At 36.8% G+C, this 17,682-nt stretch overlaps 1 protein-coding gene across 1 annotated transcript in view; it reads left to right on the top strand.

Moving 5' to 3' along the window:
* The window catches only part of NUDT14 (nudix hydrolase 14), a 60,802-nt gene that overhangs the window by 25,004 nt on the left and 18,116 nt on the right, over positions 1–17,682 (top strand). Inside the window, exon 2 of the mRNA XM_084522278.1 lies at positions 3,223–3,266. Coding sequence (XP_084378404.1) covers positions 3,223–3,266 — 44 coding nt within the window. The remainder of the gene's footprint in view (positions 1–3,222; positions 3,267–17,682) is intronic.

Here is a 17,682-nt window from a genome sequence, read left to right as displayed (position 1 = left end):
TGTTTGAGAGAGCCTTCATATTTCACAAAGATTCTTCTGGTTTTTGGGAGTGGTGCTGACCCACTGATACCTTTTAAATCTTTGCAACTGTCTGTAATTGCGGTGATAAGAGAACATTGTCAAAGGTAGAAGACAGGATATACAGAATGGGATGGTTAAATTTAACAAGTAGTCATGGCTACCTGGCTTTTAAAGGCATGAATCTTGATGAGTTCTGCAGTTAATATTTTTGTCTTAATGATAAGATAGGTATATTACGTACAGCTTTACATAGTTGGTTGGAAACTGGTTAGAATTAATGTTCTGTAAAGTATGTAAAGCAGCATAAGAACCATTGGTAACTGTTTACATGCTATTAATAATTAGCAACCTTCATACTAGTCTGTTAGGAAAGAACCATGCATTGGGTACAATAGAAACTCAACTCCATACGGTTGGGTTCAAATTACGTTTGACTTGGACAATAGGGCATGAATGGTGCTCATTTGAGTTTCTGCCATTGTAAACAATGAGATGTTGGAATGTTTCATTTGTTTATTGATTTATTTATTTGGACAGGTGCAAGTTGATCATATGAAATAAATTCGTATTCAAATATAGACAGACAAGACCTTAACAACATTGTCCAGTCTGAGTGTATGATCATAACCAGCATCTTGAATGGACAGATTAAAATTAATTTAGCCTGTGGCTGGTTTTGAATTTGGGTTTTAAACTAACCAAATTATGTTCTAGAGAAAGTGCTTATATGCTGTCCAGGTGCTTAGAAAATAGAAAAAGTAAAGTATTTGCTGATTTTTATTTTTATTTTTTGAAATACTAAGTTTCTTCTTTTACTTTCTGTTAAAAATTATTTGCACGTCTGTGTGGTAGGTTCTGTTAATGTTAATGGGGCTCATCCATGAGAAGAGGGCATTTGAATCTGATGGATCCCATCTGGTTGAGGCTCATTCTCCAGGGTGTAATTTTCCTCAGCTATTTGAAACCCTTTCATAAGTGTTCCAAAGCAATCAGGTTCTATAATTTGCAAAACGATGGCAGGAGGAAAAAGTCAGGAGGATTATTGCTGGGATCACACCATGGGAATTAGTATCACAGGACTAATAGCCTAAGTCAATTCTAGGATATCTGTGGTGCAGGCATTTCTGTCTTCTCCATCAGCTGGACACACACATTTCTCTTAAGCTGACACTACTAAGGGAGAATGGATGGGAGCACATCTTACTGTGTAGGGCAGTGGAAGGTTAAAGCTGGAGAACCAATGTGAAGGTACATGCAGAAGACATTCCCAGTACACACTTTCCCAAATTGCTCATGCCAAACAACAAACTGCATAGCAATCTGCAAGCAAGAGAAAATCCCACACATTAATGTCTTACAGGTAGTAATAAATCTACAAAAGGATTGAGCAGACCTTATGAATTTAATACATTAAACCACATTGCCATACAGCATTGCTCTGTGCTATTGAGTGTTGCATCTATGTGTTGTCCTATTCCTTTCATAGTTCCTCTGTCTCTCACCAGGTGGAACAGATTGGATGTACACTCAGCTTGATGACCAAGGGTTTTAATACTTCAGTTCACACAGAATTTGCTGTCTCTATTTCTCTTTCAACATTATGTTACGTTTAAACAATGACATGGCTTCTCTTCTGATGCGTGCATTTGATTCCTGTCAGTGCTACAGAAGTTATGCACAGGCACCGATGGAAGAGCAGACTGGAGTTTCTCTTGAGGTGGACAACTGTTTATAATTAGAGCTGTGGGAATGAAGGCAAACGCTGCTAGCAAGCAAACAGTCACTCTTCGAAAAAGCTCGGTAAACTCATAAAGCTCAGGAGCTTAATCTCTGAACCAGAGTGCTTGTTATCTAATCCCCACCAGCTGTTGTGTACTTGGTAGCCATGACATCTGTAATAGAGCTGAAGGGCCTGTCTGTATTGGTTGGCACCTTTACCCACCAACTGAACCTGATTCTTCTTTCATTGCTTGCATTTACCTGCCTTAAATCATTAACCAGTTGCTCAGGGTTTGACCATCCGTTTAATCATACTTTATAATAGAGAGCTTGTGCTGCTCTTCACATTAGGCATGTTTTAGGTTTGTAGGTCTTCAGCTGGCCTGTTATTTGCCTTGCTAATACAAGAAAGGTGTCAACCAAAAGAATTTCCTCAGGTTGTATGCTGAGTCCTTATACAGACTTAAAACTGACTGAGGAGGGAATTTCATCACGCTGTTCTTCATCTGAAGAGTATTTCCACACATCTAATAGATAGGGTACAGAATTATATACTGTATAGTGGCCTTCCAGTACTTAAGTGGGGCCTACAGGAAAGCTGGGCAGGGACTCTTTGTCAGGGAATTGAGTGAGAGGATGTGGAGTAATGTTTTTAAACTAAAAGCAGGTAGGTTTAGATTAGGCATCAGGAGGAAATTCTTTACTCTGAGGATGGTGAGGCACTGGCACAGGCTGCCAGAGAAGGACCAGCGTTCAAGGCAAGGCTGGATGGGGCTTTCGGCAACCTGGTCTGTGGAAGGTGTCCTTGCCCATGGCAGGGGGTTGGAACTGGATCTTCTTCAAGGTCCCTTCCAACCCAAGCCATTCTGATTCTATGTATATCTCTGTTACCTGCTGTGTACGAACTGACGAAGGTGGTTACAGAACATAGAATATATATGCAATTGTGTGTGTGTACTGTTAAAAAGTGGTGTTTTTCAGGTGTTTGTTTCAGCCATGTTACCTGTGGTACCTGTCATTTATTAAGATAACAGAGGTGTGAGTAGTAAACAGTGACACGGTACAGGAGGTAAATGCTGAGCTGTCCTGCAAAGCTAAGTCTACTTCAGCACATGTACCATGGAAGAACTTAGACCTATGGGTTATTTTACTGGTTGAAAGTTAGCTGTATATAGCTTCCTGGCACCTGAATGAGTAGATTGGGGTTTGGAGTTGACACCATGGCCAGAATTGGGCTCAAAGAGTACCTCAGTCGTTCATTAGCTGTCAGCCTAATACTGTGGACTAAAGCTTCAGAAATTCCTAAGATAGTTGTCACCATCTTTAATACTTACTGTCATAATCCAGAATAATGACGTCGTAAGTAAAACCAGCACTACCGAGCGTTCAAAAAATACCTTCTAAAATTTTGTTCAATTTCATTATAGTTAGTTTTCATTTGGAATTAATTTTACTGATGCATTTATATTTTTTTTTCCATAGAATGGCACTAAGAAGTTCTGGGACTTTATGAGGACACATGACAGGTAACCGATGGAATCACATTATTTCCTTTTTTCTATATGTTGTATTTCATACTCTTCCTCTGGTCAAATCTTAGTATATTGAGTTTCTTGTTTTTCCTCCAAATTCCTCTTCAATTCTTACTTCTTGCATAATGCAGTTAATTCTTCACTACTTCAAACAGAATTAGCAGAAATTTTAAAATCTTCTTATGGTTTGTTATGTCTTTCAGTATGTTTTGTCTGTGCCTGACTTTTCAGATGTTAAGAGTTTTGGCACGTGATACATTGCACATGATGTAATGATACAGAAGATGGAACTAAAAGTTTGAATTGTATGAAGCTTTCTTCTTTGAGTGTGAAAATATTGACTGAGGGAAGGACTCTGTCTGCACATAGTTAACCCTGTTATTTGTGTCGATAAACAGTCTGGGCCCTAATATGTGACAGCGTTCCCTCACCTCTGAATATACAAGCCCAAATATTGCCCTACAAAGGCTCATAAAAAGAGGTCTAAAGTTACAGTCATACCATTCGATTTTGTCACTGGCAATTTTTTGCAATGAGGTGGAGATTTTGTTTCATGTTTGATCAAATCTTAGTATTGTGCTTTTTTTATTTTTTTTTTTTATTTTAATCCTCTCCATCACTGCTATATAATGATGTTTCAGGCAAAGTGACTTTGCAAATGTCTGAAACCTTTCAGCCCATGCATTCTGTAGACCAAAATGCTCTCCTAATCACACAGGAAAAAATGGATGACCTCGAACTTTATTCTGTCTTTCCAATAGTATTTTTCCTATAAAGGAGGTAAAGTAGTTTACTCCTGACGCTAAAGAATTAAAAATAATAACAACTAGGGTATGTATGATGTAGAGGCAGTCTCAGAGTTATTAAATTGTAAAGTATTTGTCTCTTTTTAAATGTATAACAATGCAATCTAGTTACTGAAAATTCAGGTATTGGAAAATAAAAAGCAGAGGTAATGACTTTTCCCTAGGAAATAAAAGGATTTTTTTTGAATTTATTAATGTATAAAATGTAGAAAGTACTAATGGCAAAAGAAATTGTGACACAACCAGAGTCATGTAGAGAGAGAGAGATTCTTCTTGTGTATGAGGTAAGTAGGTAAAATCAATTGCATTTTCTGAAATTTTGCTCTGCCAGAACCTTCTGAATCCTTACAATGAATGTTTTTGTTTTAGGCTCTTGAAATGGATTTTTATATTACTTCAGTGATAACAACATTTTTTATCAATATAAAGATTATGAAGGTAAAAGTTCCAAGAAGACTAGGAAAATATTAAATTGATTAAAAATGCCTGTACTGCCTGAGGTTAAGGGAAGAAAAAGGAGTGATATTTCACTACTGAACTTCACACTTGCTTTTGGAATTTGCCTGGAAGACAGTTCTGTCTTTGCACTTTGTCTGTCCATATGGGCATGTGCCAGGATTTATGAGCACAGATACAAAAGCTGAAATTATAATTGATTGCTGGAAATTGAATATATGCCTTGTACTTTCAAGCAAGTGAATCCAGCCTCAAGTCACTGTGCTGAGAAGAACATATCTTCCAGAAGAATAATTTATGTTATTATTTTTGTTTTAGCTTCAGATTATCACTGTGTGATAATGTGTGAGCATATGCAACTAACTGAGTGGGGTAAATATTAAAGGATCAGTTTTCCATGAACTTCTTGAGAACAGTATTTCTGAAGGACTTTTGTGAACATTTTTAAAATAGTTGAGTACATAACTGTATAAAAAGGCTACAGCCACATGTCATGCCAGTCATCTCTGGTCACATAACATTTGTTAGCTTCAGATGTACAACAGCTGCCATCCTAACTTATTAGTGACTACTGTTGAACTGCAGAATGCCTCACGCTCTTTCACAAGTCAATTCATTGCAACTTCTGAAACCTAAGGTAATAATATGAACCCTCTATATGAAAAAACATGTTTTTCATACATTCTATTTGTGAATGCAAAGTCAATTATTATCAAAAAGATTAGTTAGGTTCAGAATTCCATATAATGCCTTGAAGCCCTACATTTTACTGTACTTTAGTAAGACAGCTGTTATATGGAAAGATATGTGCTGTTATATGGAAAGTAAGACAGCTAGTTATATGGAAAAGTCGTCTTGTCTAGTTGCTGAAGAGTGTAGAGAACTTTGTACTTTGAGGGCCCTGAGAGGTTCGTTGCTCTTAATGAGGGATAAAATACTGAGGGAGGAGGGGCTTCCAGGGCATGTGTCCTGTTGGTCAGGATTTCCTAGTGCATGAAGTTAGGAGATAACTGTTGCCTTCAGAAAGATTGTGGTAGTTATGGAAAACTAAGATAACTTTTCAAAAGTACTTAAAATTTGTTTTATTACTGAAAATGCTATAACACTGGTAAATGCTCCTTTTTTTAAAAAAATAGATGAGGTTGTTTACTTAAATAGAACATATACATTGGAACAACAGATCTACAAAGTATGCATATGTGTGTATTATATATTTACATAAAATTGATATATGCAATTGATTTAATGATATTTAATATTAAAAAAAAATGTTAATCGCATGAAAACAGACATTGAGCCTGATTCATGTCTTTATCCTCCTTCAGCAGCACAAGTAGAAGTGTTTAAGACTGACTTCAGTGCCGTGTGACAGTAAGCTCAGAGCTTGTCTTTTGTGGTTCCTCTGGGACCTTTGTGTTTTTTTTCATCTTCGATGAGGTCAGCATAAGCCAATATTCAATAGATTGTACCAGAATATAGACCTGATACAAGAAAATATTTAGCAAGAGAGTTGAAGTTATTTCTGTATAAACGTATCCTTTCCAACTGTTCAGATGAACAGCTGATTAAATAATACAACGACAAAAACAAGAGGACTGCAGTAGTCATTTCATTTGCCTTAGGTGTGAGTCACCTACTTATCTCAATGTATTCCAGTAGGGCTCAACACAAAATCATTTATCTGTACACATGCTGGCGTAACACTAGTGCAAGCTAAAATAGGACAACTTTTAATTAGATTTCCCTTTTTTCTTTTTTTTTTTTTTTTTTTTTTTCCCTCTCCTTTTTAGTTACTGCAGATCTGTGTTTGAGCCCCTACTGTGGCTCCTGAGCTTTCTTAAGAGCATTCAAAACTAGGGTATGTCTGGAGTCGCCTCTGCTTTATTTAGTTTGTAATTTATGCTTACTCTTAATTCCTCTATACCATTTAAAGACCAAAAAGAAAAAAAATAAAAAAATTGTGAAATTATTACTGGTCACACAGTAAACTGTTACTAAGGCAAACCTTCCAAACCTGTGCTGCCAAAAGTCAGTTGAGAATTACTGTAGACAAAAGAGGCAGCATTTCCTACCCTATTTGGGTTTAAATTGTAATAGAAGGAAGACCCAGGGCACAAAGACATACACGTGCACATGGAGAGTAGCTAAATCTGGGAACGTTCTGCCCAGAGAGGCAGAGGAGTCTCCATCCTAGGAGGAATTCAAACCTGGAGTGGCTCTGAGAAGTCAAACCTAACTTGGAAGTTCGCCAATTTTGAGCAGGAGGTTGGATCAGATGATCTCCAGAAGCCTCTTATAACCTGAAAGTTTCTATGACTTTATATGAAAATTAAATATACTTGATGAAAGTTACAGTTCTCGTCTGATAACTGTCAAAAAAATGTAAACTTGTCTAGAAATCTGTCAACTTGAAAGCCAATTTTCTATCCATAAATAAGGTGTTCACTATTGTTCTGGTCCTTTGGAGTCGCATTTGTAAATGATTCTTTGACACATGCAGTTGAAGAGTATCAGAGCTCACTACAGGTTTTTATCATGTCTTTAGAAATAATGCTGAAATTTACTAAAAGTAGATGAAGAAAAAAAAAATCTTGATTATCTCTTCTATTGAAAGTATTTTATAAGTTTATTGAGGTGATGCTCATAAGTGTTAGATAATTATGGCTTGTTGTGTCAGGCAGTAACACACAGGAGGAGATGCTTTCTGCATTAATTTCATTGTGCTTTTTTTTTATAGTTAATTTTATTTTCCTCTGAACACTGAGGTGATTTTTTTTCCTCATTATTAAACACACCCTTAAGAGAATCACACAGAATACAAGAGATGAAAAGTTTAAATCATAGAATCATTAATGCAAGGTGCTTCTTAGATTTGAGTCTATCAAAGCTACTTAGTAATCAGCAGTGATTTCTGGGAGGGAGGGTTTTTTGTTTGTTTGTTTTTTAAGGTCACTGCTATTAAAAGTAAAATACCTGATTAGGAGTGCACTTTAATTCTGCAAGTTTATAGTGATTTTCTGTCAGAAATAGAAATATGCCAAATATTACAAAGTAATCATCCATGCCTGTAACAAAAAAAAAGTCTCTAAAACCAGAGTCACGCTCCAGTTATATTCCCCCCTCATCCTAATTTTGCTATATTTAGTACCGTAAGAGCCTGAAATGTAATACTTAAGATTTACATTCATCTACTTTATAAAGCAATAGACCCAGTTCGTTTCAGGTTTCAGCAGCTCCCCTTAAACAGATTCAAGGCTTTTAAAAGACATAATTTGGGAACAGATGAAGGTCAGTGCAGAGTCATGTGCTTGCTTTTGTGCTTTGAGTAATAATGTTCAGGAACAGGAACCTTTTGCTAGCTGACAAGGAAAAGGACAGCTTGTGTTGTGAAAGGATATTGAGCAAAATGATGGCTAGTTGTCTATTTAAAAGAATTAAACTTTCACTGGAAAGTACACTACTTCAAAAGGGAAATAAATTGAGGAGACTGAACTGCCTGTAAGAGTGTTGTGTGAGTTCCTCTTAACCCTGAAAATACCATGTGAGAAGGAAAAGGCAGTAGGACCCCAAAAATTAAACTTTTGCATGTGCATTGCACCCTTGTTATAACTAAAACCCTTTGATTTTAGCTACAAAAACATGTCACAGTGGCTCAGGAGTAGTTCTCAACTTAAAAATTCTTAATGGAAAAAACTTTCTTTTCTAATTTCTGTAAAAAGAAGGGGAAGTAATATTCCTGCCGCGTGAGATAATTTTATTTAGGGGATCGACTTATTTCTCATTTAAAGCAACTTCATTCTTAATTGAACTGCTCACTCAGAAAAGATGCTTTATGTGCTGCAAAGACAACTGCAAAGCACGGGTTGCCATCAGGAGGTGGTTTGCAGGCTGAAGGGAGCGGAGGACATCTGCACGCCGGCGTGTTGTCCCCTGTGGGGTCTTGAGACACGGAGTGGGAGGACGAACGCCTTGGGAGGTACCTGCATCACGCTGCCATCGGAGCTGCTGCGTCCCCGCTGCCCTTTTTTGCCTCGCCGGGGGCAGCCGGCTGCTCTCGCGGCTCAGGGGCTGCAGCAGGCAGCTCTGGAGACGGGGTGGAAGTCATGTGCCCTGACCACATTATAGGAGTGGATTAAATTCCTTCTCCTGTTTCATATGCCGGATCGTTTGGGCTTTATGGAAATTTAATCCCGTATGTATTTTTCTGGTTTATGTCCTAGTGTATTATAAGACACCATGAAATTTAACTCAGATGCTTCCTTTGCGCAAGAATTATCACAGTAGCTTTAAGATGGGTAAAATACAGCCTTTTAGCATCTTTTTAAGTTAAAAAACAATCTTTCTTGGGTGGCAAGTGCCTTTTATGTGTAATGATAGGCTGTTGTGGTGTAAACCTTGTCTAAACCTTGTCTGCCTTTGTAACATCTCCTCCAGGGTGTCAATGGAGTGGAGTTCTCATGATTATCTTCAAAGATAGTGCAGAAGATAATGCGCTGTTTAAAATAAACTGGATGTAGTTCAACAAACAACAAAAATGATGAAAAGTTTAGGGAAATAATAGCTGAGAGAAAAAGTAATGATAGCTGGGCATGTTCTTGCAAAGGATAATACAACCGAAGAGAGAAATTACTGCTTATCACAAAAATTGAAAGGAATGCTCTAAAGCAGGCCAGAAACATTTAATTTCATCAGTAATCAATGACAGAACAAGAAAGAATAGTGTCATACAGAAAGTATTTCATAAATGAAACACTAAGAAACCATTTTTAACAATGGGCAATAAGATGATCTGGGAAGGCATGTTCTGTAATCGCTGTCACTAGAAATGCTCAGGTCTAGACTTGGTATCTGTTTATCAAGGATGCTATCAGGATAATGATATTTTTCCTGCTATTAAAAGGAAAAATCTTAGAAGCCTGTTGATTTCCTTTCAACCCAAGTAATTACACTATTTGTTTGCATGTGATATTTGCAAATAAAATACATTTATGCTTTTTTTTTTTTTTTCTGTTGTTTTCTCTTCTTTTTTTAAAGCAAAGGTTTGACATATCCTCTGCTGGTGTGCCAGGAATTCTGCAGGCATGTTTACTGTCTTTTAGATGTCTTATTATGTTGTTACCTTAGGATCTGATCTAAATAAAATTGTAGCAATGAGGCAAAAATAAATGTATTTGATGCTGTGAAGTTATCAGAGACAAACACAAGATCATAAGCCAGGTTCTGATTTTCCCCTTTCTAAGTATCTGCCATTAAAACTCCATATAGCATATAAACTCAACTATGCCCTATCACTGAATAGGGTAAAATGGCAATAAAATCTTTGTTCAGGGCATCGATTCATTAGAAAGTTACATGTTTGTCTAATTTTAAGAACCAAATCAATAGAAATATTTTAAACTAAGCAGGTATTTAAAAGTTTTGGTTGGCGAGTCACAAATTTCTACATACAGGTTTATGGTGGCCAAAGTGAAGACATCTAGTTTTTACAACGTGCAGAATTTCATTTTTCAATATTTTTCAGTATTAAAATAAGTGGACATATTAATTCTATTTTAGTCACTGAAATCAAGAAGAACCTTTCAAGAAGAATTTCCTTCCATGTGGAATTAAACCTGTTTGTCTGAAAGGAGTGTCAAAAGTATTCACATGGTCTAGAGACAGTAACGTGGTCATGGCCTGCATCTGGGATTGTAAAAGTAATTTTACAAAAACTAGGAAATGTTTTCTAATCTGAGTGCCTGTGTTTTTGAATTTTTATCAGAAAATATCTCGTGGAAAAGAGGAAACTCTTGAATCCATTATTTCAGAAATGGGGAAACTAGGAAAAATGTGAATAACTGACATTATCAGTTTCTCACTCATGGTGGTGAGACTATACTTTTATACCTGGAAAAAAAGTTGCTATTCACTTCATATTTGATTTTTGATAGGTATGAAAGAAAGTTGCTGGTTTGTCCCTTACTTTAGCTTGGGCAGAACACTTGAGTTTTTTATTCTGTGCACTGTCCTTGAATTCTCAAGTTGTTTTAAAAGTTTTCTTTTTGCCATTTCAGAATGAAGTCATATTTCTGCCTTTTAGATAGATCACTTGGTGGTCTTATTTTGTGATAGCATTTGTAAGCAGTAGTTTCAGAAAAATAATTAGGAATTGGAACAAAAGCCCATCAGATTCTGACATCTGTTGTACGTAATGCCTACAAAGATTTATTTAATGAAATAAGTTAAGAATAAAACCTGAATTTATTTATTAAAATATTTTGTTGAAAGAATCCCATTAAGATGCAGTGTGTCATTTCCAAGGGTATCCTGGGATACGGGCCAAGATATGACACTTAAAGAATGTTATTGAAGGCAATGTGCTTTGATGTCTCATTTATTTTGCAGTTGAATTTACTTTTTAATTTTTTTTTTCTTTGTTAGATGAAAACAGGGTGCTGGGAGGATTGTTTATTCCAAACAAGTTGTCCCGCATCTTGTTCTTTGAATAGGGGACTAATTACTGCTTTACAAGGAGATAGGGAATGTTTTAGAAGTGCATGTGTATGGATTTGTTAGCACTCCTTAATTCATTCTTCTACCAGGCCGATGATTAACCAAACATATGCTTCCTGCTCTATGGTGTCATGAACAACTTCCTGCTGCACTTCACTTTTCTGAAACCAGCCTTCCTTTGGATTTTTCCCAACGTAACGTTTTCTTAAGCATATGCGTCTCACCACTTTATTCTGGTTTTACTTGATATTAAATATTTAAATCGTAAAGGAGGAAGCTTTCACATTTCATCTGAATACAGAAGTCTTCTAGACGTCTCTAATTATCTTTTGCCAAATCCACTTTATCTGTGATTAGTATGAAAGGCTGAATGTTTTTGTCAGGAGCTTATAGCTTTGCTTTTGTAATAGGCTGCATTTTAAGCAGCCAATTGGATTGGTGCTGGCCTTTGAAAAATGTAAAATGCTTTGAAGGAAGACTTAAATGAACCAATAAAGATTGTGCAAGCCCACGTTTAATCTCAGGACTATCTGCATTATAGTTAAAGCTCTGGGAAACTAAAGGAATTGCACTGGAGAATAATCAAAGGGTACAGCTTTATTACATGTCTGTTCTGAAATGAAGGGCCTGGCTTACAATACTGTGCTTCTCTGATAAAAGGAAGACGACAGCGCTTTAGGTACCAAGTTGTAAATTTTCAGGGATGTGTCCAACTGTGGATGGTTAATTCGAATACAGAATTAACACAGGGGCTGTATGCAATTCTTGCTCATGGTCACCAAAAATAATTTTGAAGTAACTTAAGGTGAAATAGGCCCTCCTGGAGGATGAATCTTCCCTTACAATTCCTTCTGATTGTTAGCTCTCAAACAGGTTTGTTTATTTGCTTGTTTGTTGCTTTAAAATGGAAAGCTCAGTCACTTCATGGAAAAGAAAAGGATGCTTGCTCACTAGCATGCTTTAATCCTGATCTACGGTATTTCTCAAAGGTAATAATTTAAAAAAAAAAAAAAAAAGACTAAATGGAGTTATAGATGTGATGCAGAAAATAATGTGAAAGATCATTTTGTCAACTCTGTATAAACAAAGAAAGCCAAATTAATGTAACTTAATTTAAAAAAATATACTTTAAAGCTAAAACAATTGTAGCACATCTAAGTGATATTTTTCTCTTACTTCCTTTCTTGAGAGATTTATGAATCTTGCCATTTGCTCCTTTATAAAACATACAAGGCAAAAATACTACGTGTATATTTTGTATTCATGTGCTCTCCAGCTGAGATGAGTACATCTCCCTAAATACTTTTATGGTTGCACACTGCAATTGATTATTTCCTTTTGATTGCATCTAGGGGATTTTTAATACCAAATATGCTGGGAGTTGAGGGGACTTAAGTCAATTACTTACTTTTATTCTTGCATGCCATTTTTGTATTTCTTTTTGGAATTTTGTTTTCATTGTCCAGTCTATTTTCATCGTCTTTGAGACTGGCATTGAATTAGCACAGGCTCTGATAGTGTTGTGGGGGTTTGGTTGATTTTTTTTTTTCCTTTTTTTTTTATTAATCAAATAACATTATATTTTTGAATTTCCACTATGGTGCAGGAGACTGTCATTCCTAATATTATGGACTTTCAACTAATTATGTGATAATTTTTAGCCTTTACAAGTAGATGGAAGGAGCTGGGGTTAATAGGTGGGAAGCCCTGGCTTTCAGTGTTAATGCCAGTCTTTTTAGGTGCTTTATCTTCCATTATTCAGTTTGATCAGAATGTGTGTGTGACACACACATACCCACACTAGACATCTACAAAACAATATCCTGACTTGCTCTTAAAATGATTAAAGAAGGGTCAGTTTCTTTGCCCTTATTACCCCATCAATTACTTAGCATACTATAGTATTAGTGCAAGATTATCTTTAAAAAGCTTCATCTCCAGTCTTGAGAATCTTATTTCATTCACAGAAACACAAGAGAATCTTGTCCTTTTCTTTGCTGTTACTAAACTGTGATTTATTTATTTACTTATTTTGCAAATACACATTTGTAAAGCATGCATTAAGGTCACATGTAAGAAGAACGAAAGGCTGAATGAATCTTTTTATTAAGGGATTCTAAAAGTTTGTCTCTTGAAAAGCAATTAGGAAATGTTAGCATGTGCTTGTGGATTAACTGTATGCCAGGTTAACAACTGACAAATCCTCAAGACAGAAAATGACAAAACCAATGACTACAAAGTGAAAATCTATTTCTGTCCCCCAAAAAGCAACAACAAAATACAAAGCATGTAGCTCAGCCAAAAGCAAACACAATAACATCCTTTAAGCTCTGGATCTCAAGAAGTACCTGTTCTTGTAGCTTTGGCAAAGCTCGCTTGCTGATCTTAATTGCTGGGATGTAATTCAAAAGAATTAACTTTCTGTCCTTCCATATGCGTGTGCACATTTTAACAGGATGTCAGTTTTCGTCTGTCCCCTACCTCGTACCTGCTGTGGTAACGTACCATGTTTTTTACATGGCTCCTAGAAGGAAGCATCACCTTCGTTTTTCAGCCTCGAGGGTGTGAAGCTGTAATATCATTTCTCCGCCCATGTCTGCTCTGCTGAAATGTCACAAAGCATCAGTTACCACGAGCTCAATAAATACAGAGGTGTACTATGCTGGGGGAAAGAAAAACTTGGAAGTGGTTTTCTAGGTCAGTGGCACACAATAGAGTCATTTTCTAAACTCCTGTAAGAGTTGTTTTCAGCTCTCAGGGAAGTATTCTGCTGGAGATCATCGCTCTTATTGAGAGTCTTAAAGGTGGAAGAGGAATTAAGATTCTGGATTCCTGTGTTGTAGATGGCCAGGAGCGAGCTGCATGTGATTTCTGCACATTGACTTTGACATTTTAGGGAAGCCTGACAGCCATTAGAGAAGCCTAAAGAAAGCTTAGCTATTTCAGTCAGGCTTTTCTTTGAATTCTGCTGGTTAACTGCTAGGTGAGTCCCTGGACTGAACAGTTCAGTCCCTCTAAGAAAATGCTCTATTAAATACCAAGACCAGGCACATTTTTCAGCAAACAAGATTAGAGTAAAAGCTTCAGCACAGACTAGCTTTTTTTTTTTTTTTTTTTTTTAGATACATCTTGCTGACATTGTAGGTATTTATCCTTCTTAAAATACTTCAAGGCTACACTAATTGTTGCTATATTTATGGAAAGAACAGTGTCCTGCCTTACTGCACAGCACCCTGTTTATGTGCGTGCCTTCTCTGGGAGAAAGCCTCTGGTCACTGGAGCAGTGATTTATTGTATGTCTGAAGCGAGGAGGAGCTGGCCTGAAGGCTGAGCAGGTCTGTGGTCATCACCAGCCCTGGAAGACACTGTACAGACCTGTGGCATCTCTAATGCAGTTTGTTTCTGTTTAGTGGAAGTCCTTAAGGCAGCCTCTGAGAGATGCAGCACGGGGGAGCCAGGGCTCCATTATTGCTTGAAGGTGATCTGTGTTTTACAGAAGCAAATAATATGTACAGGGTGTTTTGGAGGGTGATCTCCTTTGCCTCCTCTTGCCTGCAGACGTGTACCAAGCCCACCAGCAATGGCAAGTACCCCAAGTGCTCCCTGCATACAAAGTTTTAGCCCAGTGGGTCCCAGGTGCAGGTCTGTGGCTCCGTGGCATGGCATTTGCCTTAATGGCCTGGTCTTTTGCACCAGCTGTTTGCCTGGGTGTCAGCTGCTGCAGGGATAGCCAGCAAAGATTTACAGCTGCAGAGTATTGCAAAAGGAGTGACCCGCTACCCGGAATGAAAAGGGTGGCAGGTCTAAGCTGGGGCAGTGTTTTAGTTGTGCAGCTTGTTTTTAAAGCGTGGAGGCAAGTTTCAGATCCACCTTGACACTTTTATAATAGACATTTTTTTTTTCCTTTGTAAAAAATGAAGAAAAATGTGACACCGTGCAGCTTTTTAGATCTTGTACACCTCAAGCCTGTTGTTAGGTTAGGATGTTTTGATACCCGTGTCAGATTAAAGTCTTGCCAAGGATTTCTGCCTTTTTAGGAAATTCAGCTCCCCCACCATCACCTGTGGGCATGTGTGATTTTTATTATTTTTTTCCCTTTTGATAACACACAAGCTAGGCTTCATTGATCTTCCATATCTTTTATTTGTGGAGATGTTCCCAAGAGTCATTACACAAGTTTTAATTGCTTATTTTAATATGTATACTCTTTTTTGATCATTTTAACTTACATAGGTGCATATATAATACTTAAAAATAGGATCAGTTGTAATATTTTAAAGGGAATTGCCTTGAAACATCAAATATTCATCTGATATCCTGTGGTGTGTTACCACTAAAAGATGCATTTGCAACTCTTTTGTAATATGGCTTTTTGGTAGCCTGTCTTATCTGTAAAAATAGTAATTTTGAAATAGTTCTGTAATAAATTCTCTGTGGGGTGATGTAAAACTCTGGAAGATGCTTTCCTAATTTTATATGCCAGACCAAAGAACATCCTTGGGTTCTTGCAGCAGTAAGGAAACTCCCTGAAAGCTGTGGGGATCTTCCAGTTGGATCTGTTGAATGGCCTTGCCCTAGCTTTATGGAATACTCAAATAACTCTCCTGAATTCAGCTTTAAATGACATTTTGTAAGTTACAAGCATAATAACGTGTGGAAATACTTCATGTTATCTTGTTTCTTGTGGAATAAAAAATACCAAATAGTATTTGTAGGGTCACACTCCTCTTAAGAAGCTTTGATTTTGAACTTTTCCTCTCCAAGTCTGACAAGAACTATTAGAACTTGTGTGTTGCGGTTTGTTAAAACATGTAAATTTATGTTCAAAATTGTTTGTCAGTCTCTCAGAAAACTAAAAGTAATTAAATAGAAAGTTCTGCAGATTTGTGCCATTTCTGTACCCTCTCATCTCAAGATGGTGTGAGAAGCAGACAATTGTAATAACTTGCTGCTACTCCTTTCCAGCTTAATTTGATCCTGTTCCTTAATTCTGACAGATTGTTTTTAATTTTCCCATCTGTTCCATAAAAATCTCAAGTGATTGACTCTTAGGAAAAAAAAAAAAATGTCTAATAGCTGAGCCATTTTTAATGAGTTGGTATGAGTTATTTAATGAGACATGCTGAAGAAGGCATGCCAAAGGAAAAATTGGGCCTGGGGTGGTGGCTGTGAAGAAAGGCAAAGGGCATCTGCATCCTTTAGAAGTCCCTACCAGTCCCTTTAACCTTGGACTTGGACTGCTGCTGACTCCAGTTTCAGGCAACGTACTCTGCCTTGGAACGATGGTCAATATATATATATATGTGTATATATTATATACGTGTACATATATATATATATTCAGTAGCAGTAATTCCTTATCTCCTTTTGTGCCATGTCTACCCTCAGACAGTACTGCTCTTGCGAAAATGAATGGCCACATAAATGGGGAAATAAAGAAACTAATTAAAAAATAATTAAAAAAAAAAAAAAAAGTAAATTTTAAAATATTATAGACTGTAGTTTAACTTCATCTCTTCTAGCAGCCCACACTGCAGCTCCCAGATACTTTGGGGTTGTGTCAGAAGGAACCCCATTTCTACAAAAAGAACAAATATTCACTTTCAGTGTCTCCAAAGGCTAAAACCTTTGCCTGAAAATTGCCTGCAAATGACATCTCGTGGGGCAGGAAGCCATCAATATGCAGTACAGCTCTTTGAGAATAACAACCATGAATATAAACGTTAACATCTGGACTTCCCCCTTCTGTTTTGGTCTTTCTATATTATTATAATAAACATTAATATTATTTTTGATAATCATCAAGTAGCAGTTACTCTGGCAGCTTGAGACTGCATTATAAAATCAAATAGTGAAAATAAATATACAGCTCTTTTACAAGGAAGGTTAATAGTTTGACTAAACTCTGCAAATATGCCATTGTTAGTATAATCTATTGTAGAATTCATAGAATAATGAATTAACTTTCCGATTGCACACAGTGAGGCATAACAAATGACAGAATGCTACTATGGTAATAAGCATAATACGTGCTTGTTTTTGCAGGTTTTAATGGGCTACCAACTTAGGAGGGAGACTTTTGTCTGTTTTCTTTTTCTTTTTAACTAGTAAAATCAAAGAGTAATTTTACTGGAAAAAAAAAGAGGGGAACTTCAGCACTTCACACTTTCTGAGCGTCTCTGAATACTCAGCCCGTCAGGTTTCCCTATGACATTTATTTCAAACATTCAGGAAGATGGGAGAAAGATTAAAATCTGGCTTTTAAACCATAGAATGTGGTAGCAGTTAGAACCACTTCTGATTTAAATTTGGACAAAATTGGACTTGGGTGGTGTATTTTTTAAGACCCCAGTTCAGCAAGTAGCCACTGATAGGAGATGCTCTGTGCTTATACAGAAGTCTGGGTGTGAATGGGGCTGGATTGTTCCTAAAATTTAGAGCATCCTAATATGGACCCGTTAGGAGGGAAGAAAATGGTTTTAAGAAATTCTTTTCTTGTTATTGCTGTCTTGTAGCCATGTCCCTAGAGTTGGTCTGTCTATTTTTTCCTGTTGGAGAGAAGAATTGATTGGCGAGTTACTTTATATGGCAAGAGACAAAAGTGACTTGCTTTGGGAACATGACCCATTATCTATTCCTCTTGATGGATTTTGGTC

The sequence above is a fragment of the Aythya ferina genome (genome assembly GCF_964211825.1).
Source record: "Aythya ferina genome assembly, chromosome: 5".
Taxonomy (NCBI): domain Eukaryota; kingdom Metazoa; phylum Chordata; class Aves; order Anseriformes; family Anatidae; genus Aythya; species Aythya ferina.
Note: the sequence above shows the minus strand (reverse complement) of the source record. Positions and strands in the feature narration are given on the sequence as shown.